Source organism: Ursus maritimus, unplaced genomic scaffold (genome assembly GCF_017311325.1).
Source record: "Ursus maritimus isolate PB19 unplaced genomic scaffold, ASM1731132v1 scaffold_32, whole genome shotgun sequence".
In the NCBI taxonomy this organism is placed as follows: Eukaryota; Metazoa; Chordata; class Mammalia; order Carnivora; family Ursidae; genus Ursus; species Ursus maritimus.
The window spans coordinates 11,180,889-11,204,000 of NW_024425786.1; the positions used below are offsets into that span (position 1 = coordinate 11,180,889).

General features: G+C 47.8%; 1 protein-coding gene across 1 annotated transcript; it reads right to left on the reverse strand.

Moving 5' to 3' along the window:
• Positions 1-1,074: 1,074 nt before the first annotated feature.
• Positions 1,075-10,055, reverse strand: AGMAT (agmatinase). The gene is made up of 7 exons (XM_008694922.2): positions 9,745-10,055; positions 8,022-8,224; positions 6,002-6,050; positions 4,800-4,995; positions 3,905-4,084; positions 2,422-2,506; positions 1,075-1,707 (listed from the first exon to the last, which is right to left on the reverse strand). Exons 1-7 carry the CDS (start codon positions 10,014-10,016, stop codon positions 1,634-1,636), a joined length of 1,059 nt encoding a protein of 352 aa, XP_008693144.2. The 5' UTR covers positions 10,017-10,055; the 3' UTR covers positions 1,075-1,633.
• Positions 10,056-23,112: the final 13,057 nt, after the last annotated feature.

The window sequence follows — 23,112 nt, forward strand, 5'->3', positions numbered from 1 at the left end:
TGAATGTTTCCATGAATTTGTTTACTTTTGTGTCAGATGTATGAGCCATCGCCATGCTCAGCCAATGCCACCACTTCTCCTTCTCTCGTGTGTAACCACACAGACCGAATTTTGGTTTTAAGTGAAGTTCTTGGTCTTTGAATATCTTGAGACCGACAACATTGTTTTGTTTTTAGAAGTAGGCTTTTCTGGTTGTTAGAGCCTAAGAATCATGTTTAGCAGATGGGGATGAAAACTGGCCTAAAACAAGTCTTTGTGGCATACATACCTACTTACAAATATTTTTTTATCATCCAGGTGCCGGTGGCATAATTTGTCTAAGAGACTGTCAGCAGCGTTTCAGTGAGCAAGACTGCCCTGACATCTGTCAGGCTCCACAGTCTCTCTCTGCCATCGCTTACCGACCGTGAAAATTTGGTCGTACTCTTCGAATTAATAGGTTGATTTCCTCCTCATTCAGTACATGAACGTTTTCCTGATTTAAAAAGAAATGAAATCTGAATGTGTTTTTTAAGTGATTTGCTTTGTTTGGGAAAAGAGATTAGAAGCAAACACTCGAGCTGTTTTCCTAAGTAAAATTCTTTAAGAGCTGATGCAGAATTATCTTTGCAGATGAAATATCGCTCACATCCAAATGCCTGACCTTGTCCCTTGAACACAAATGCAGTGTGGCAGCTGCTGAATCCGTCCGTTCCGTTTGTCAAGGAGGAGGATGGAACTTTAGAGACCGATCTGAGGAGGTCGATATTGTGCACTTTTGATACTCTTAGGAACAAATAACTTATTTGGCAAATGGTGTCTTTTTTATGTTGTTTTTGTTTTGTATTGTGAACAGGCACTGAAGCTGATGTTATTTTTGTTTTGAGAATATTACAGACTGGAAACAGAAATAAACTATTTTAATGTGTGATGATTACGCATCGCTCTTGCGCTGGGAGATGATCACTTGCTCGTGGACCCGTTAGCAACAAAACCGAATTAGCATGTAACTCAACCCACACCCGAGTCTTTGCTGTCATGGAGGGCGCATCAGCCCCGAGAGCAGACGATGCAAAACTGAGGCAGGTGACACTTACGGAAGTGTCACCAAGGCCTCTTTGGGGGCCACCTGAAGTCTGGTTGAAAAGACATTCTGTGCACCCTCTTGGGCTTTTGAGTGGGAAATGTCTTTATTAGGATCTGCATGTTACTTTCTTTCAAGTTTTTGGTTTATGTGCACAGTGGTCCTAAAACTCAGATGCAGCCCTGAGTCCCTCAGGAGGGGCCACAGTGGAAAGGAAGAAACGAGAGAAATACAGGGTGTTTATACAGGATTATGTCATAGGGCTTTTTTATTTCATTTCTCCAATTTTTGGATCATCTTGAAGCAAATGCTCCTTGGCTCCCTTTCCCCTTAATCCTCCAGCACTTTCATCAGAACAGCACAAGTGCTTCTCTGTTTTTAGTTCATTCAAACTCCATAGAAATATTAGCTGTCAGATTGGAGTTCTACCGAATGCTCTGATTTTATAGCCTCCGGGGACACTGTTTAGCAGAAAGTTTTACTGGCATAAACTCGAGTACTCAGACCGCTTGCGCATAAATTCTTGAGAACTGTCATCAGCACAACCTGTTGTCCTGAAGAGCACAAAGCTCAGACGACCGTCACTTTGGGGAGAGCACAGAGCATCTCAAACAGCAGGTTAGCCGCCAGGAGGGCCGTGTTTCCTACGAAGACACAAAGCCGAAGGTGTTCCTGCAGGCCACCCCCAAGGCCGTGACTCTCGATTCCCCGCCCTCTTCCCTTTGGGCTGCCTTTCCAGATACCCCCGCCCCCCACGTTCTTCTGTGGGCTGCCCAGCCACCCTGTGGACACGCTTTCCCCGGTACTCTGCTCCATCAATCATCATTCAGAAAGAGCATCCTGAAATTCAGGCGGTTCACTGTTTACTCTGAGCACAGACTCCACCCCAAAGGAAACCTGTAATAATGGTGACTATTGTATTTATCCCCCACCCTCTGCGGCTAACAGGCCTAAGTCTGGAAGCTTCCCTAAGTTGAAATTATTGGGATGGCATCTGTTTCTAATATCTCTCCTAAACCAGCTAACTGCCCACTTTCTTAATATTAATAAATATTATGCCTCGACAATTCGCTTTTCGATGAACTATCAAAAGAGGATGGAACTTTGCCACCCTATTAATAAACCGCAGGCTGGTTTCTTTCTCTTCTGCTGTGGGGCAGGCAAACCAATAAAAGCCACCTCCCAGGGGTCTTGTTAATTAGCTCGTGTTTGTAACGTGTGCAGTAACGGGTTTATTTTCTTCGCTCATCGGGGTCCCGAGTTACACAGAAGGACCCATCCATCGTCTACTTATCAAGTAGCTGGATGTAATTTAAACCAGCAGCTGCCCACTGATCAATAGTATTCTGCTTACTCACCAAAAGGATCATAGGGCGGCGACACTTCCACGAGATCACAACCCACCACGTTCAGGCCTTGACAACCCCGGATGATTTCCAGCGCCTGTCCAAGACCAAGCCCGAGTTGTCCACAGCAGGAACCACTCACAGGGAAAACCCGCCATGGAGGGCCCAGCGCATCTCCCCCAGCGCATGCGCACCCTTTGACTCGGAACTGCCGCTTTCCCTCAATAAACATTCACTGACGGCCGGGCACGCTGGTGGGCACCACGGAGACACACACGGCCAAAGCACAGCCCCCGCTCCCGAGGGGTCCATTGTGTGAAGGAATACACACAAGCAGACCAATCACTTCAGTGTCGTGCACTAAAGGCTTCAAGAAAAGCAAGCGTGGGGGCGCCGGGCTGGCTCAGTCAGCAGAGCATGCAACCTCTTGATTTCGGGGTTGTGAGTTCGAGCCCCATATTGGGCGTAGAGATTCCTTTAAAAAACAAAATCTTAAAAAAAAAAAAAAAAAAAAAGCAAGCGCAGAAAAGTATAATAGGAAACAGCCCAAAGAGCTGGGGGAAGGCCTCCCCAGCGGTGGAAACACTTAGCCCAAGGAATTGACCAAGCAGATAGGTAGGGGTAGGGCAGCCCAGACAGGAAGACACATGCAAAGACACCAAGACGGAAAGAAATACCAGTAGTTAGATGTGGCCACAAGATAGGATAAGCGAGGGGGACGCTAGGAAGAGGTCACTTCGTCTAAAAGAGTTTCCATTCTGCCAGTGAAAAACCCAGAATGATAAGCTGAGGAAAGAGGATGGTGTTTTAGAAATCTCTCTGAGGGGAACTGATGGAGAATGGCTTTGAGAGGTAGTTGCTAACAGTCCCCTTTCTTAGAGGAGGCAAGATAACGGCTCAGGAGTGAGTGGTCCTCACTCATTCACACAGATATCGAGGAGTGCCTGCTCTTTATGTCAGGCACCGTTCGAGGCTCCAAGGACGGGGTGGCACATGAAATAGCAGCCCCACCCTCCTGGAGCTCCCCTCCTAATTATAACCATACCCTGATTCTGCTTCCTGCCTTTATTTACCCTCAGCACCCCCCTTCAGAGAGCTTTATTTGGGTGTTTCTAGAACTCTGGAACTTCCATGGTAGGTGGTTAAATCCCACCGTGAACACTTTTTAAATGTAACCCCAGAAAGATAAGCGTAGTGTTTTTAAGAGCGGAAATTGGAATATGTCCCCAGGAGCCAACCATAGGTGAATCAGAGGCAGAAAGCTCAAATAACAGACTATTATACCCCAGACAGGAAAGGAGGGCCCTTGCCCAAGTCAGTCCACTCCTCGCCCCACTAGAGTATCCAACCTGCAGTCAGCCCTGAGAACAGGAGAGGCCTAACTCCTCCGCGTTTAAAACCCTGTCCTGATCCTGAAGACTTCCCGCAAGTCCCAGGAAAGTGGGCACTTAAGAATCCTCACCCCCAGGCATTGTCCCTGGTGGTACCCCCTTACCTGACTAGGGGTGAGACCGGCGATTTCAGGTGTGCCTGTCCCCGGGGCATAGGCAGGATCCAAGCCGTCAATGTCGAAGCTGATATAAATGGGTTTGCCTCCCATCTGCTGCCTCACCTCCCCCATCAGAGGAACCAGGGACTTCATCCAGCAGTCCTCGGCCGGGACCACCCGGAACCCCTGAGGATGTGGGAAGGGAAGAGCAGGATGTCAAGGCTTCTGCCTGGAGCCATGCTGGGCGTTTCTCATGTGCCAACCCCACGCTGAGTGCTTCTGACACATGACATCTGACCCCCAGTCTTCACGAAGAGGGCACTGTCATCCCCATTTTACGGGTGAGGAAGGGAGGAACGACGGCCGGTGAAGAAGCAGGGAGTAAGTCAAAGCTGACGTGGGAGGATGGGGTCAGAGAGACGCTGGGCTAGAGCAGCAGTGAGAAACTCAACAACAGAATGGCTCTGGCCAGAAGACCGGCCCTTGCTCACTCTACAGGCAGGGGACTTGGGTCTTTCCTGCTGGGATCTTGTCGATCGTGTTTACCTGGGAGCCGCTCTGCCTGGTGGAGGTGAGGACAAGAAGTAAAAAGATGGCCCCAGGCCTTGGGTTCGGGCCTCCTCAGCTCTGTCCGAAGCCAGCGACAGTGACAGCGCAGAGGCTGGTGTGTTCCTGCTTCTCTCCCCACCCCAGCGAAGAGACGCCCCCTTTGCCTCATGAACTCACACCCTCTCTCCTCTCTGTTCCACACAACCCTCTCGAGGCAAACTCGGCCTTCTGCCCCAGTTTTCTGAATTCGCTTATTAAAGCCCCTGTGGAATCCACAGCCACCACCAAATGGGCACCCGACCGAAATGCACCGTGCAGGCTGGGGCAGAGGAAGGGGCGCTGGGTTTGGCACCTGGCTCCGGCTGTATCTGTAGGGGTCCAAGGTCATGGCGGAGCCCCGGATGCCGACCTGCACCACGCGCTTACAGTCCAGGAGACCCTCGTCCACGCAGCGGCGGAAGGGCGTCCCGTGGTAGAGCTTCTCTCCGAGGGCCTTGTCAGCCGTGTCCATGTGAGCGTCCACGTGCAGCAGCCCCACGGGGCCATGCCTGATGACAACAGGCAGCTCGGAGGCCAGGCCTCCTTCTGGGGCCTGAGCACCACCACCCTCCAGGCTACCCGACCTTCCAAACTGGACCATTCACAGCCACGGGAGACCTGGCCTCAACGACCAGCCTTGCAACTGGTTTCTGTCTTCCAATCACTTAGCATCTCCGAATAATTGACTCGGAGAAGTCCGGCAGAACACAGACATGGCCGTTGCTTTAGCTGCCACCCACTACCTATCACCCAGAATGTTCCTCACTTAGAGATGGAGAGGCCAGGGCGGATACGAATGAAGGACGGAGGCTCCGGTGAGCTTGGCAGAACTCCTCAGAGCCACCCTTTCTCCAACCGTGGCACCAAGAAGCAGCTTGAAACCCAGCTCTCTCTCCATAATCTCCACCAACCCCGCCAGAACCCGAAAGAAACACAATCGAAATCAATGCCAGGCAAGCGGAGCTTCCAGAAAAGACTTATACCCGCCTACCACCAACGAGGATGCTACCCACATGTCCTTCCCATATATGCATTCTGGAACTGCCGCCGCCTTGGCCCTTCTGCCTCTTTTTCAAACCAGTTAACCAAAGTTAGTTCATCCCTGGTAGACTTCCATGACCGGAAAACCCATTTTCTCATTCTCTGGGGAAGGGGCCCCTTCAGGAAGAAACAGGGCCTCTCCTCAGCAAGCAACGCCCTTGTGTTGCTTTTGGCCTTGGAAGCCAAACAGACACTGACGTTAACTGGGGTTGTGTCTTTCACGAGAGGCCCATCTTCCAAAAACAGACACAAATACTGAGCACGCGCACCAGAGCAGGTCCTGGGGCAGGCGAGGGTAGCCACATGTGTTAATAACAAATTGTCTTGGCTCCCAGCTGGTGACCGACAGAGACACCATCACCCCAGATAACCTGAGCCAGCAGAGGTCACTTGATACCGTCTAGCGGCACACAACTCATTCCCTAGCTCCTGAATTCTGAAACCCTTGTGTGCGCCCAGACGCTTGGGACTTACTTTTTTGCCATCACTTGCAATATCGGATAGGTAATGGTGTGATCTCCACCTGCAAAGAGGAAAGACAAGACATCTGGAACGTGGGTAAGAGGAGAGGACCACATATCATGGAGAGCAATCTTCAGTGTGCCCAATCGTGCCACCCTTTTGATTAGACCGAAGAGCTATAACGTTAGCTAACGGGAGAGCTTGCTCCGCGGCGGGAATACGGCCCCTGGATGGCTGCGATTACACCGTCATTTCAAAGAGGAAACAAAGCTCACAGGTAAAGTGCTGGGAACAGGTCTGTCCGATAGAACTCTCTGCAGTGATGGGTCTGTTCTCTGTGTGCACTGGCCAGCATGACGGTCACTAACCACGCGTGCCTACTGGAATATGGCTCATGCCGTGGAGGAACTGCGTTTTTTATTTTATCTCATTGCAATTAATTGTGATTTTAATAACCGTCTGTGGCTAGTGGCTACCGTACAGGACAGCTCAGGCCTAGAATAGTTTTACTATGGACCATTATTAATAACGACAACAGCTAACATGTACCGAAGCTTAAAATGTGCGAGTCACGATGCCGGACATGTTACATGCACTTTCACGCAACAATGCAGGAGATGCTGGTAGTGTTATTCCCATTTTACAAGTGAGGAAATGTAGCATAAAGAGCGAGTGAGAGATGAAGCTGAGAGTTTCAAACCGTGCCATCCAGAAACCACACTCCGCACCACCATGTTCTGCGGGCTTGGCCCTCTCGTTTGGCAAAAGTACATTTGGATATTTAGAAAAAGGCCCGTGTCATTTTAACTATTTGTGAACTGGAAGAGAAATGTAAGGGGGGGGAGAAGTCAGGGAAGACAAGGGGAAAGGGGCTCTATAGGCTGATAGAGACCCTGATGAGGAGGAAATACTCCCTTGCAGCTCTCTCTCAAATAAAGTCACTGCAAGTACGTCCCTGAGAGGTGCCTGGATGGCTCTAGTTGGTTCAGCGTCCAACTCTTGATTTCGGCTTAGGTCATGATCTCAGAGTTGTGAGATCAGCCCCAAGTAGGCTCTGAGCTGGGTGTAGAGCCTGCTTAAGATTCTCTCTCGCTCTCCCTCTGCCCCTTCCACCCCTACCCCCCACTCATGGGCATGCACGCTCTATCACGCTCTCTCTCTAGAAAGAAAGAAAGAAAGAAAGAAAGAAAGAAAGAAAGAAAGAAAGAGGGAAAGAAAGAAAAAGAGAAATAAAGAAAGGGAAAGGAAAGGAGAGAAAAAAAAGAAAAGAAAAGCATGTCCTTGAAATAGTTAAAAAGCCACAACTGAGCTCCTGTTGTGAGACTTCCCGGGCCTGGAATCAGAGGTAGGACAAAGACGAGGTGGGTAGAGGCACTTGCTGGGATGCAAAACTTAAGGGACACCAAAAAACTGAGTCATTCAGATAAATACTATTTTGATGTAATATTTTTAAAAATCTAGGTCAATGCAAAAAAAAAATCCATGATAATTTTTTTTTAGGTTTATTTATTTGAGAGAGAGAGAGCACAAGTGGAGGGGGGAAGGAGCAGGGCAAGAGGGACAAGCAGACTCTGCACTGAGCCCAGAGCCAGACGTGGGGCTCAATCCCAGGACCCTGAGATCATGACCTGAGTGGAAACCAAGAGTCAGACGCCCAACCGACTGAGCCACCCAGGCGCCCCTCCGTGATAAAATTTTTAAAAAGACAGGATCAGTAACAGTGCTATTCTGAACCATATTGGAGCCTGAGGCAAAAGGGAAAAGTCGATCATATTTATTGTTGACTTTTTGGCACCCCCCGCCCCCCGCAAAGGTGAATGCCTCAGTTGCCTCATCCTAGTCCATCCCTGTCAGTCGTACTAGTCCAGAAATGTAAACATCCTCTCCCCAGGGGTTAAATGAATTGAAAACATTCTCTTTCCAACTGTCTCCATATTCATAGAGCTTGCCCTGAAGAAGGGGCTACACCCAAGCCCATGATAAAGGAACCCTCAGCGCACAGAGCTGCGCTTGTCCCCACAGATGCCATTACCCAAGGTCAGGGGAATACAGCCTGCTGCTACAATTTTCTGATAGGCCTCTCGAATTAGACGGCAGCTGTCCTGAAGGTTGTAAAGATTGACGTTCACATCGCCTAGGTCTGCAACCATGAGGGACTGGAAGGGGAGGGCCCCCGTGCTAGGGTTGGCTGTCCGAAGCAACACCGATTCTTCCCGGATCCGCCGGGGTCCAAATCTGGAGAAGGAAGAATCATCCTGTGAACCATCCCAAAAAGGTCAGAGGTCCTGCCTAACCCAGGATTTCTCAGCCTCTGCACTGCTGCTATTTGGGGCTGCATGGATCTTTGATGTGGGGGGCTGTCCAGTGCCTTGTAGGATGTTTCCCCTGATCTGTAACCCACTAGATGCCAGTAGCAAGTTGGGGTAACTAAAAAGGCCTCCAGACACCACCGAATGTCCCCTGGGGGCAAAATCACCCTTGGTTGAGAACCACTGACCCAGGCTACATACTTGAAGAGATTAAAGGCACAGACTTAGGAACCCGCCCATCGCCAATTTACTAAATGACATTAGATAATTTGTTTGTGTTTTTTTTTTTAAGATTTTTTATTTATTCATTTGACAGAGAGAGAGACAGCCAGAGAGAGGGAACACAAGCAGGGGGAGTGGGAGAGGAAGAAGCAGGCTCCCAGCAGAGGAGCCTGACGTGGGGCTCGAACCCATAACGCCGGGATCACGCCCTGAGCCGAAGGCAGACGCTTAACGACTGAGCCACCCAGGCGCCCCGACATTAGATAATTTGTTAATCTCCATGAGCCTCGATTTCCTAATCTGTAAAATAATGGTATTTACTGTACTGTGTTGTCGGAGGAACTGAGTGAGGTCATCTATGCAAAGCGCCTTGCATTAATAAATGGCGGCATCAATACTTCAGATTATTAGGTGTGAGGTGGCCGAGCGGAATCAGAAATAGCTGATGCTCACTAATTAGGAAAACAGATTTAACTGCCGATGTCTTGATTTTAGAAAAATTGCAACGCCTTGGGGTCCCTGGCTGGCTCAGTTGCTAAAGGTAGAGGGTGGGACTCTGGATCTTGGGGTTGTAAATTCGAACCACACATTGGGTGTTGAGAGTACTTAAAAAATAATACAATGTATTAGGGGCGCCTGGGTGGCGCAGTCGTTAAGCGTCTGCCTTCGGCTCAGGGCGTGATCCCGGCGTTATGGGTTCGAGCCCTACATCAGGCTCCTCCGCTATGAGCCTGCTTCTTCCTCTCCCACTCCCCCTGCTGTGTTCCCTCTCCCGCTGGCTGTCTCTCTGCCAAGTGAATAAATAAAATCTTTTAAAAAATAATAATAATACAATGTATATAAAAAAAAAAAAAGCCTGTACTTGAGCAATTCTCGATCAGGTGACATCTAGAGATTTGGGGAAGGGGCATCCAATTTCCTCTGTTCTCGGAAATCATGTCCCCTGCTCCTGTAATCACCACAGCCACCATCCCAGCAAGGCTCAGGAATCAGTGCGTGGAGAAGGCTCCGGTCACTAACAGAGGACACGCATGTCCAGCTCTCACAACTGCTTGATGAGGGCGGAGGGAAATCAAGGGTCTTTCAAACGACTGCGAGCATTCTGGAGCCAGCTCCAGCTTCCAATCCCACCCTGGGTGAGCGCGGGCGCCCGTCCCTTTGTCTTTCGCGCCCAGTGGCGATCGGGCGGTCCAGCCACGTGTCCCCTAATCCTTCGGACCTTACCTCGCCCCGGGCCGGTTGGAGGTCCCAATGTCCAGCGGCACCCCGACGAAGGCGGCGTCCAGCCCCTCGGGGGAGGTCTGCACCGGCAGCCGCATCATGGAGCAGACGCCCACCGACCGGGCCACGAACTCGGAGCTGGGGGGCTGGTTCCGGGGCGCATCGGAGGACAGGCTGCTGGAGCTGCGGCCGGGGTGGCAGAGCCGCGCGGAAGGATGCGCGCCCCCGCCGGCCCCCAGACCCCGGGCGCACCGGGACGCAATCCGCCGCAGCATGCCGCCCTCCCGGTCCCCACAGCGCCTGGCCCGCGGGCTGTGCCGGCGCCGAGCAGCCCGCGCTCAAAAAGCAGGCGGCCTGGGGATCTGGGCGGGCGAGGGGCCGCTCTCTCCCCGCCCCCTCTCTGGACTCTGGCCTCTGGCTGGCTCGGTCAACAAAGCCAGGCCCGGGACTCCCCACTCCCGCCCACCGCCCCGCCCCGGTGTCTGGGCCCCCCAAAAACTGGCCCTCGGCCCCTGCTTCTCCCTTTCAGAGTAATATTTTTAAAAGCGAAAAGGAAAAAAACTTTTCTCTAAGGAAGAGAAATTGGAAAGGCACTTTTAAAAAAGATGTATTTATTTTAGAAAGAGAACGAGCGCGCAAACGGGGGGAGGGACAGAGGAAGAGAGAGAAGCGGACTCTGCACTGAGCCCAGAGCCCAGGAGGGGGCCCTGAGATCACGACCTGAGCTGAAATCAAGAGTAGGAGACTTAAGGGACTGAGCCACCCAGGCACCCCTGGAAATGCATTTTTTAAAATAATATGTTAAGAAATGTCTAGGGTAAGATTCCCAGGAGGTAGGGTCTTTCTAAATAACCTTAAAAAGGATTCAGAGACCACCCCCAGTGAACGTCACACTACCAGGGAGTCCCTAATCTGCAATCCTCTTTATTTCTCAGGGGGGAGGGGGAGACACCAGGGGAAGGAAAAAAGTGATTCTTAATGAAGTTAGGTGAGCCATGTGGTATTATACATTTTTAATCTCTGGAAGTTGAGATTGAATGAAAAAGGCCCGAGTTTGCTTTAAATTGTAACCTTTACAGGAAAGTCGCCCCTTAAACCCCACACCACCCAGCCTCCACTCTGCAGGATGGGGGCAAATTTCCTAATGGTCAGTGTTGAAAGAGCCCGCAGAGCATTTTCCAGAAAAAAAAAAAAAAAGCAACAAGCCCTTAACACCCCTAGGGGCAGATTCTATCACTATTTCTGTCATATGGTTTGTCTTGGAGGTATCATTTTCTTATCTCTGGTTTATTCTTTCATTCTTCTCACAAATATTTGAGTGCCTACTGCCTGCAGGACACTACGTGACACTAATTCCAACCTGTTCCCATCTTTCGCTGCTGCCAAACACGTCTTTCCCTTAAACCTCTCATCAGGTGTGCGCACCTGCTCTCCCGACAGCTCCCTCTCTGATGGCAGTCTCTTTTGATATCAAGGTGACAATTTTCACCTGGACACAGGTAATTCACAGACCAAATCCCAGCCATAGGTTCCAGCTGCCCGTTTTCTAACTCCCCACCCCGATGCTCTGACAGCATCTCGGGTGGCCTGTGGCCCAGCTGGCAACATTCCCCTTGCTTCTCCGTGATCCTGCTCTCTGCCCCATCCTTTGGGAAGTCTTCGTGGTTTCCTGCAGGCAAGCCCCCCACTCGCTCCCTCTGCTGTTACTGTGGTTCCGGCCTTCCCACCTCTAACTTTCCACTTGGTGTCTCTACTCTCCCATCAGATAGATAATGCTTCCTGAACCAACCCACGTTTCTAATTCTGTCCCCATCATGCATCTTCGTGTACTTGTCCCTCGAGCCATGGTTCACCTTACATAGCCCTCGATATCTTGCCTCCTGTCCTTTGCTCATGCCATTTCCTCGTCTGGAATGTTCTCTCCCACCACCCCCATCTCCACGTGCCCCATGTTCTCCTGAAGCCCACACTCAAACTATTCTCTCTGGAACTCTTACAACTCTTTAAAATTCTCACCATTTTCAACTGGGGACAAGTTACAGGAGCTGGGATCAGAAAAAAAGTTAAATCCTAGCTCCGCCATCCGTGTATCTCAATGGTGTATGGCAGGAGAGAGACTTCAATCGCATTCCCTGTGGGTTTGGGGCAACAGCTCAAAGTAGTTCCCCGTCCAGCACAATGTCTCTTTGAAGTCTCACGCCTGATCTTGCAAATTTGTGCCATTTTATTCTGTTTCATAACACCTGTTTATATTAGCATAAAAACATTTGATCTTATTTGACAGTTAAATGCTCCCCCAAAATTGTTAAGTCAAGCCGTCACTCCAATAACTGACATTGTTTAAACTAGCACACCCATGTGTACATCCCCCAGGCACCTGATCAGGGAAGCATGGACTTAGCATGTCAACCTGAGCCATTCAACCTTTTGAACCTATTTCCTATTCTGCCAAATGGAATGATAACCCTTTCTGGTTGTTCTTATCAGGGTTGAACGAGGTCCACTGTGAAGAGCACTGTGAAACCAAAAATCGGTAAATACTAGGTAGTGTCATCATTGCATGTCTTGTTTTCTCTACTGCAGAGTTTCCTAACCAGGGGTCATAGCGCCCTGGTGTTTGCAGCTGGGTTACGGTGGGGAAGGGGGTACATAACATAAAGATCCCATGAGCCTTGGGGCTGCCAGCGAGGCCAGTTATCTCTGGGGGCATGCACACCACGCAGAGCCCCTCGGAGTCTGACATTCTGCTCTGTGACCCCCCAAAGGAAGCAGCAGGATCAGCATTTGCCACGTGCCGTGCATTACCTCCTGGACATCGACCTCAGAGGCATCGGTAGAGTGCAGTGCTGTCCGTCAGGGACGAGGGCTCCTGCTAGAGGAGTTGGGTGCTAGAGACCCAAGGAGGACAGCAGCAACCCAAGGTGCAGTGGGTCAGGGGAGGAGGAGCAAAGAGACTGGGAGGTTTGGGCCAGAGCAGCGCCAGACGGCTGACCGCAATACTCCTTCACTTAGCATCAGATATCCCTGTCCATTTTCGGCTGATGTCCAAACAGGGTCCAAGCTAACTTCGGAGTGACTGCTTGAACAATGCTGATGGCGGGGTGGTATTAAAAATATTTAACCTCTGAGATGGCACAGACATCGATCAATCAGAACAGATGCCAACTAGCCATAAACAGTGCATGTCAGCACTGGTATCTTAAGGATGTGTTCTGAAGGAACATGCTTGAAATCAGAGCTGTCCTTAGTTTGAAATGCTTGACGCGAAAGCATTTGATTGGATTAAAAATCCATTTGTTATCGCAAGAAATTTCAATTGTTCAACTGTTAAGGAAAGAAAAATAAGACGCTTCTATAAATCTGACTTGTGTAAATGTTTAATATTAAAATTTTCAATTTTTATTACTTACTTGAGTTTCCAATTGTTCATAGCTATCAAGAACTTGAAGAGAGTCTTCTTTTTTTTTTTGAAGATTTATTTTTGTATTTTTAGAGAGGGAGAGAGCGCGCACATGAGTGAAGGGAGGGGCAGAAGGAGACCGAGAGGGTCTCAAGCAGACTACCTGCCAATGCGGGGCCAGCGCAGGGCTCGATCTCATGACCCCAAGATCATGACCTGAGCAGAAATCAAGAGCCAAGTGCTTAACCTGCTGAGCCACCCAGGCGCCCCTTGAAGGGATCCTTCTTGAAAAGTCCTGGTGGTTATTGCATATAGCCAATTCAAACATAAAACCTGCTAATAAAAAGTGATATTCACAGAGGAAAGCTAAAATTTGGAAAATTTTTTATTTGGAAATTTTATATAAGTTCAATATTTAATGCTGTCTAGTACTTTCGTTTTATTTTCCAAATCATAACTATATAATATGTAGAAAATGTAATTTTTCTTTTTTTTTAACCAAATCCCATATAGGTCCCTAAATCCGCTCCCCACCATCCACGTTTACTTCAATGGGGCATACAAATTGTATGATTTTTCTATGTGTGCCCTGACAGGAAAAACGATTCCAAAGCACCATTCCAGTAAACTCTAAGTTCCAATGTGTGCTTCGTCCTTTCGGCCAGCCTCTAGTCGCAGTGCCTCAAAAAACAAGTAACAGAATAAATGTTTGGTGGGTGAGTGAGTGGACGACTGAACGGATCTTCTGGAAGCTGTGGAGGGCAGCTCTAGGCTGATTGCTATTTCAGCCAAAAAGCTGTGATAGCCAAAGAACGTGAGGAACACATTGTGTACGTCTCAGCTGTCTGCATGGATTCCCTTTGGCCTAAAGAATGAGATAAGAGTTCCACAGAAGGAGTCAACAAACTTGTCTCTGCTTGCAGAGACTCAGAAATAATGCTGCATCAACTCTAGCCTCCCCGAGACACCTGGCCAGGGGCTTCCTGGGACACTCTACTCACTGTCACACAGCTACACTGTTATACTTCCTTGTCCCCTGGTCCTAAAGAAAAATATCTATTTTTAGCATGTTCAGAATACTTTCATCCAAGTTTGTCAGACTCCCCAGTCTTTGTTTTACCTATAACGTTACACATTCAACGATGCCTCGGGGAATCCTTCACACGTTCACACGGGGTTACCTCCAGTAACGGCATCATTTTCTTTTGAGATGATTTATTTATTTATTTATTTATTTATTTATTTATTTATTTGACAGAGAGAGAGAGGCACAGGGAGAGGCAGGCAGAGGAAAAGGGAGAAGCAGGCTCCCCACCGAGCAGGGAGCCCGATGCCGGGACAAGATCCCAGGACCCTGGGATCACAACCTGAGCCAAAGGCAGACGCTTAACTGACTGAGCCACCCAGGCGCCCCATGGCATCATTTTTGAATCTCGAAAATAATACGTACTATCTGAACACGAGATTGGTTGTTTGCTCTATTCGCTTGTCGGGTGGACATCTGGAGCCCGATTAATCCGACTGCTTTTATCCACATGCCAAGTAAGTGGCCCGCTCAGTCTCTCTCTAGTCCCAACTGGGGCGAGAGAAAGGGAGGGGAGAGCATGAATCTATCTAAGGAAAGACCTACCCAGTGAAGTTTGAAGATCACTGTCATGCAGTTTCAAAGTCAAGCCAGGAGAGGGCACAGAAAACTTCTGCTTGATTGTCTAACAAGGAAGAGGAATTTCAGGGAATGGACAGAGCGCTCCTTCAATCCTCCATCGGGTGACAGACATAGTCCAGGTCATTTAGTCGGTCTGATTTCATCAGACCACAACAATTTTTTTTAAAGATTTTATTTATTTATTTGTTTATTTATTTATTTAAAGCGCAAGCGGGGGGAGGGGCAGAGGGAGAGAGAATCCCGAGCAGACTCCACACTGAGCACAGAGCTGGTCTCAGGGCTCGATCTCACAATCCCAAGACCATGACCTGAGCTGAAATCAAGAGTCAGGTGCTCAACCAACTGAGCCACCCAGACGCCCAAGCCCGAGACAATTTTATTCCACGGTAGGCTAGCTTAATGTGATCTTTGCACCATTTAATTCTTTCTTGAAGAAAATGTTCAGATTTCTTCAAGCCCCAGCCAGTTTCCTCTGCATTTCTTTTAGATGGCAGTACCCTGCCTCTCTCAGGAAGTCAGCTGCTTCTGAGTAGCTCTCCTTCGCCTGCAAAGCGGAGCCTGGAGGAGCTCGTTCTCCTGACTTCCTGGTGATGACGCACAGCTGGAAACACACGCTCGACCTGGTCCTTGGTGGGAACGGCATTACATAAATGCAGGGGCTGATTATTAACTATAAACTACATACTCTGGGTAATAGATCTGACTCAAGTTACTAGTGAGACTGAATATTCAGTAATTGAGGACCAAAGGGACTGTAGCTAAAAACCCGAGGTTCCAGAGTGACACAAAGCTCAGGGACACGTTGGGAAAACGCTGTTTAGACAAAGCCATCTGTAAGCCAACTCATGCTAGGCAATTCAAACCAAGAGAGCATCATTATCCGTGCTTGGAGGATAAGGATCAATGCTTGAAGTACAGGTGGAGAGCCCATACAATTAAGCAGGTATGATACCATGTTTCCTGCAGTATCATAAAGTCAATGAGATGATAAAGTATTTGTTCTGTTTCGTTATGATTTCCATCCCAATTTCTTTCTAAATTCAACACTTAATTTCATCTTGTCTTTCCAATTATCCTATAAATAAAACATCTATATTTGATAAGGAAACAGAAGTGCTAGGCCACTGATGTCACTGTATTTATTGAAAGGCCACTTCCTCCCCAAGATCCAGGATTAGAGGTGGTTTTAGCTGATAAGACTTCAGTCAGAGTGGTTGGAAGGGAGTGAGTCTCATCATTTATCGGACAGTTAAGAGGATTAAAAAATCCCCCTGACATCCTGCCCATTGCTGCTATCAAAATTGTTTCAGAGTTCCACTTCTGACACTTAAGATCCAGACTCCAAATACTGGCTTCATTACTCGAACCTGGTTTCTGGAACAATCGCCAGCAGCTACATAATTTGTCTTGGCTCAGAGTTCAAAGACCAGAACGAGAACAGAATTCAGGCTTTTCCATTTCTAATCTAACATCCTGTTCACTGCCTTGTGGATGGGTCAAATCGACTTTTTTTCTCTTGGTGTCACCCTTGACTTGATTTTCTCTTTTAAATTTTAATCCTCCTTTAAAGATCTTTTTTTCTGATTACAAAAGTGATACATGTGTATTGTACAAAGTGAGAGTCCATCATTGTCTACCCCCACCCAATCAAGGTTGTATTTCAATGCATAGAAGGCTTTTGAAAAAATCAAAAGGGTGGGTTTAGCTTAAAGTGGTTGGCAACATCCTTTTCACCTTAAAATGCCTTGAAACCTTCAAGATAAGCTTTTTAAAAAACTGCTTTATTTAGGGGTGCCTGAGTGGCTCAGTCAATTTAGCATGAAACTCTTGATTTCAGCTCAGGTTATGATCTCAGGGTTCTGAGATTGAGCCCTGAGTCAGGCTCTGTGCTCAGGGGGAGTCTGCTTCTCTCCTTTTCTCTCTCCCTCTGCCCCTCCCCCTGCTTGCGCGTGCACGTTCTCTCTCTCTAAAATAAATAATCTTTAAAAAACTGCTTTATTTAGGTGTAATCTATATACCACAAAATTCACCTATTTTTAAGTGTACAATCCAATAATTTTTTGTAAGTTTCTGCAACCATCACCACAACCCACTTTTAGAACATCTTCCTCATCCCTAAAAGTTTCCTCATGCCTGCAAATAAGCTTTTTTAAAGGGTGCATTTTTGTGGATAATTACAATCACGAATAACAAGTCCCAGAAATTTCCATTTTGCCTAGCTTTCACTTGCTGCTGGCAGGCAAGAAGAAAATTGCAAAAGCCCATCAACAAATGTTGGAAGAAAACACCATAAGCTGACCGACAGCTGTTTGCTCAAAATAGTTTATTCATCCACTCCAGCTTTTACTGAGTGTCAGCCAAGTAGCAAGCTATTGGTTAAGTCTGTAGGGATATAAAGACAGATAATAGCTGTCTTCTCCTGGAATAAATTGGGTGTGAGTTCAAGAGTATGCAGCCTAAGAGTTTCAAGATTCAATGGTTTTGAGACATAAAAGTTTTCCAGATGGGTGGGATATTTGGACTTCCACTTCCAGAAGTCATGATAGAGAAACAGGGACCAGATTTCCTTTCCCACCCAAAAGAGCCAAAAGAGGACAAAAAATATGAAACAATGGTTTTCAATACACTGGACATAAAGCCACAAAGGATAATAACCCCCGATAAAGGACAATAAACAGGGTGAGCCCTAATACTTGCCCTGCTTTAGCTTACAGGCTATAGTGCAGGGAAGGAAAACTGAGGCAGAGCTCAGTGGAGTCCCTGAGTTGTGAAGACAGAGCTGAGAGTGCAGGGTGACCAAGGCAGCTAGAGTTTACAGAACAGAGTACCAGAGAGCAGACACACACACACACACGGAGAGAGAGAACCCCAGAGATTTCTAGAGGGCCCTCTTCTGGTTTTCACCAAGTCCTGCATAGGGCATTTAAAGTAAGAAAACTATCCCAGCCTGGGAAAAGAACCACTTGAAAGGATTAGAGGGAAATGTGCTTCACACCCACCAGGCTGGGAATAGTGCTTATTCCCACTTGTCAGATTAGAAAAACTCCTAATTTATGGGGCATTGGGAAGAAGATTCATAAAGGTCTTCCCTCAGGGGGAATAATCTGTCCTACAGTTGGCACTGCTGTGGTCCTAATGAATCTTAAAAGCAAGACCCCAAAGACTCAAACTATTTCCAAGTAACCTAACTGCACCCCAGAACAAAGCTCCAGATTTACAGGAACACAAAAATATCCAGCACTAAACAACGTAAAATTCACAGCATCTGGCATCCAATCATAAATTACCAGGCAAGTAGAGAGATAAATGTGACTCATGAGGACACAAACTGACCCAGAAGTGACACAGATGTAGAATTAGCAAAGACACTAAAACGATTATTATAACTGTAGTCTCTATCTTCAAAATATTGAGTAGAGTCATGGGAAATATAAAAAAGATTATAATTGAACTTTTAGACCTGGGCTGCATACAGTTCCCAAGCCCACCACAAGTATTTCTGGACTGAAAATGCTGAAGAGCCAAACACTGCCACTGTTACTAGAAATCTCAAAGACAAGGCCTTAAAAAAAAAAAAAAAAAAGGCAAATATATAAACTTTTTTTTAAAAAAAAGTAATCTCTATACCCAATGCGGGGCTGAAGTCAGGACCCGCCCAAGATCAAGAGCTGCTCCAACGACTGAGCCAACCAGGCGCCCCACAAACTTTTTTAAAAGAAGTATTTGACTCTTCACTTCTGGGAATTTTTTTTTAATGGAGATCTGTGATCCTTCGGTCTACCACTATTCAAAGCACAGTCTTTTTGGTCAAGACGAATTAGCAGCACAGAGTCCCACTGCCCATTTCCTTTCTCTCTCTGGTCAAGGCGACAAGCCTAAGCCCTGACATAAAGCGCAAGGAAGCTGGAGGAAGCCACCCACGCCTGGGACTTCCACCATGCACCAGTTTCTCCCGCCGCCACTGCCTCAGGCACACCTCCGCCCCAGCTGGAGTCTGAGCCAGTTCTCCACAGAGTCGAGCCGGCCGAGGCGGGGTGCCTACGAGCGGACCGGGCTCAACCCGCGCGGCCCTGCGGCCCTTCGGCCGCCGGCTCGGGCCCAGAGGACCGTGAGGCCGCCCGACCGCGGATGCCGGGACATCGGGGCTGGAGCCCCGAAGGGCGCACGGGAGTGGAAACCGCCACCCGGCCTTCCGCCACAGAGAAGGCGGTAGCCGCGAAACGCCCCCGCAGGCTGCCACACTTCCAAGAGCCCCCGCGGGTCGGAGCGGCCAACTCTACCTCCCGGGATAAACCCCGGCCGCCAAAGCTGGGCTGAGGTCGCCTAGCAACCAGGAGCCCAGAGCGCGGACGCCAGGCATTGGCCCGAGCGCATCACGTGACGAGGCGCGCCGGCTCGCTGGAAGATTACGCTGCAGACACGTGATGCGGCGCAGGCGCGTTTCCACCCGGCTCTGGGACAGCGGTGGTGGTGCCGCCGGAGGACTGCTCGCCGGGGTTTCGGCCCGAGCCTCAGATGGGGTGGCCAGAGGGTGACCGAACGGACAGCTGGGGCCTTTCCGCACCAGAAACGGTGAAGCGATAAAACGGTGCCAGATGCGCCCGTGAGGCTTGTTTGGTCGTGCAGGAGCATTTCCTGAGAATAAGACTCGTCAGATGAAGTCGGCCTCCTGTGGGCACAGAAAAAGTTGTGTGAAATTTGTAATATTTAATAAGGGGCAACATTTAGGGATATTAAGGCTGTTGAGTTGAGCCCTATATTCAGCACTGGCTAGAAGAGATCCTGCATCTGGGGTAAGAGGCGTCTCTTTGAGGGGGTAGTTACTGGAAAGGTACAACTTCCACTGTGAGCCAGCTTCTCAGAGCCTAGTTATCCACCTGTCAGTCCATAAATTCTAGGTCCCCGCGTGCAGGCCAGGGTTCGGGGAACCCCAAGACAAGCCTTTGAGGCCGAGCCAAAAAAAAGTCCGATATGAAAGGGATTTGAGGAGATCATTGGGACGGCGCAACTCTTTTTAAAAACTTCCAGGAGGCTGTTGGCAATGCTATTCTTTCCTTCTAATAAATTTCACGCTAGCAAGCAAAGGAGTTTAAAGTACTATCTGTGCTCTGGAATACTAACGCATACCTTGTGGCCATCCTTGATTTCTCTTTCTTCCACACCCTGTGTTCAGTGCGTCGGCAAGTCCTGTAGGTTCTACCTTCAAAATGAATTCAGAATCTGACAGCTTCTCACTAAGTGCACCCTGGTCAGATTTCCCTATGGTCTGTCGCATGGGTTATTGCTAGTTGTATTGCTGATTCTAACTAGTCCACTCACACCTTCCTCTGCAAGTCAGCCAAGGTGATTTTTTCTTTTAAGTTCTGCATCCAACTTGGGGCTCGAACTCACAACCCCGAGATCAACAGTCACATGCTCCACCAATTCCGCCAGCCAGACTCCCCAGCCAAAGTGATCTATTGACATAGCGCATTACATCATGTCACTTCTCTGCTCAAACCTCTCCAGTGGCTTCCCATTGCAGTCCGTGAAAGCCAAGTCCTTACAATCACTTGCCATACAATCTGGTCCCATGGGTTTCTATCTACTCTCCTCATTCATTGATTTCCGGAAGTGTTGTTCTTCATTCTGTCTTGAACAAGACAGGTATGCTTCCATATTTAGGTCTATGCACCTGCTATTATCTGTGCTGAGTATTCTCCCTGGATGTCCACGTGATTTACTCCATTCTGCTTCATCCTGCTCAGATGTCACCTTATAAGACAGACTTTCCCTGACCACCCTCTGTGAAGTAACCACCACCACATGCCCAAATTCCTCACCATCTCCCCAACATTCCCTATCATCTATGTGCTTTTTTTTTCCCTCTATAGTATTTATCACCATCTGACACATTTTGTATGTTCTCTGTGACCCCTTACTAGAATGTAAGCTCAGTGTGGATAGGCTCTTTGTCTTGTTCCCTGTTGTAACTAGAACAATGTCTGGCATTCAGTAGGTGTTAAGAATTGTTGAAGAAGTTAATGAATGGTCTATGTCCAATATGGTTCTATTGCTGATTATGGTGAGTGGACCAAAGTTGTTCTAAGTGGCTAAAAGACTTTGAACATATCCCTGCTATTGTAATGATTCTCACTTTGGCAGTGCCCACTCAGAATGTTTTGTATCCACTTTATATCTTAAAAGCTGGCTCTATACTCTGAGCCATGACACCTGAGATTCCTCCACAACTGTGATGTGGTGTTCCAAGAAGAAAGACACAAGTTTTTCATGAAAAACCAGGAGCTTCCTGAAGGGAAAAAATAGAAAAGCAAGTTCACTACCAAGGCGGGTATTAAACCAGGTATATCAAGGATAGATCAACAAAGTCTGGTCCGATGTCAACAGAGTAGGTAAAGCAGGCTTGTGTCAATCCAGAGGTTCTTGGGGAAATTTGTCTTCCTCAACAGATTCCCTGAAGCCTAGAAATCTGTAGCTGATGATTGATACCTTTATCCCTATTAAAATGCACCTTCCCTAAGAGAGACCATACAGAGTTTCAGCAGTCATTAGTACCTTAGTGTGAACTGGTCCAGCTCCTTTCTTGTGAGCAGGTTTTAAAAAGGCAAGTGAAGAAAGTAGGACCCATGAGAACTAAGAGGAACAGGTGGAGAGAAAGGGAGCCAAAGAAGGAGCATCATGTTGAGCTTGCCAAGGACAAACTTTGGCCTGTTTTGTACTTCTGCCCAGGCTGACTCTGGTAATCAAAGTACATTTTGATCTCTAGCTACAAACTTCTGAGTAGGCAAATAATGGTGCTTGAAGTTACAGCCATAAGTACCTGCAATGTTTTGATAACCCGATGAGTACACAGTACACTGGAAATGAAGAGGAAGAATTGACCTAGAGTATAGTGGGACTGAAATGCTATCAGATTTTAGGAAAGATAAGCAGGGAAGGGAGGAGGCATTGCATTATACACCTGCACATGATCCTGGCCTAAGAAATAGGAAACCGAAGGAGAAGAGTTTTTGTGTTAAGGTAAAATGAGTAAAACGGAGCACCATCTGCTATCAGTTGACGCGCCAGGAACAGCAAGGTAAGAGAGACTTCTTTGAGCAACCATGAACTGATGATGAGGAAAAAATTCAAAGAACAATATATACCTGCTTAAAAAAACAAAAACAAGTACTTAGAGTGTTTGGGATTTAGTCCCTATTGTAGGAGGTTTATTTTTTTTTTAAGATTATATTTATCTTTGAGAGAGAGAGAGAGAGAGAGAGCGCGTGCATGAGCCAGGGTGGGGGTGGAGGGGAGCAGAAGGAGAAATAGACTCCCCGCTGAGCAGGGAGCCCAATGTGGGACTCAATCCCAGGACCCTGGGATCATGACCCAAGCCAAAGACAGAGGCCTAACTGACCGAGCGACCCAGGTGCCCACCAATTGTAGGAGTTTTAAAAATCAACTAGGGTAAATGCCTTTACCAATTTGTTCTTCCTAGTAGAGAAGAATTAGGCAAGAACCTAGAAGTAGACAGAAACTTCGCTGGCGGTGACCATATGGTGTTGAAAGGGTTTTGGAGCACAGCCAGGTGTCTCCACATGTAGTGTGCAGGCAGAATGCTGGTGCTCTAGTTAAAGGTTGGAAATAGATGTTTTTGTTTTTAAAGTTTTTTATGGCTTGGAGAACCTGCTATCTACTAGCTGTGTGAATCTGGGCAAATTGGTTAAAATTCCCACACCTCAATTTCCTTATCCATGAAATGGGAATGAATACAAATACCGGACTCCCCTGCCATCCAAAAGTTTGCTTTATGAAACTTCAAGTTTACAAAAGACCTACGTTAGTACTTGTTTTCACTAACCAAAAGAAATCTGAAGAGGATTTTCGGTTTTGTGAAATGGTAATCACTTCGTTTTGCACCATTTCAACTTACAAAAGGTTTCATAGGAACCATCTACTTTCAGATAGCAGGGAAAACTGGTAGTTCCTATCTCTGAAGGCTTTTGTAAGGATGAAATGAGGTCTTACATGTAGCCGTGTAAAGTAGTAGTTAAGACTGTGGACTCGTGGGGCGCCTGGCTGGCTTGGTCAGAAGAGTGTGCAACTCTTCATCTCTGGGTCGTGAGTTTGAGCCCCACATTGGGTGGACAGATTAAATAAATAAATAAACTTTTTTAAAAAAGTGTGGACTCAAGTCAGAGAGCCTGGTCTGAGTCCTGGAACTGCCATTTACTACTTGTGTGTCCTTGGGCAGGAGACTGGCCTCTCTCTATGCCCGAGTTTCTTCATTTGTAGAATGGAGATAATACCTCATAGGATTTTT

Coding starts and splice junctions, on each gene's coding strand:
- AGMAT (XM_008694922.2), bottom strand. CDS start 10,016: ATGCTGCGGCGGATTGCGTCCCGGTGCGCCCGGGGTCTGGGGGCCGGC. Junction 8,225..9,744: donor TCCAACCGGCCCGGGGCGAG/GTAAGGTCCGAA, acceptor TTCCTTCTCCAG/ATTTGGACCCCGGCGGATCC. Junction 1,708..2,421: donor GCCGCCCTATGATCCTTTTG/GTGAGTAAGCAG, acceptor GTGTCTTCGTAG/GAAACACGGCCCTCCTGGCG.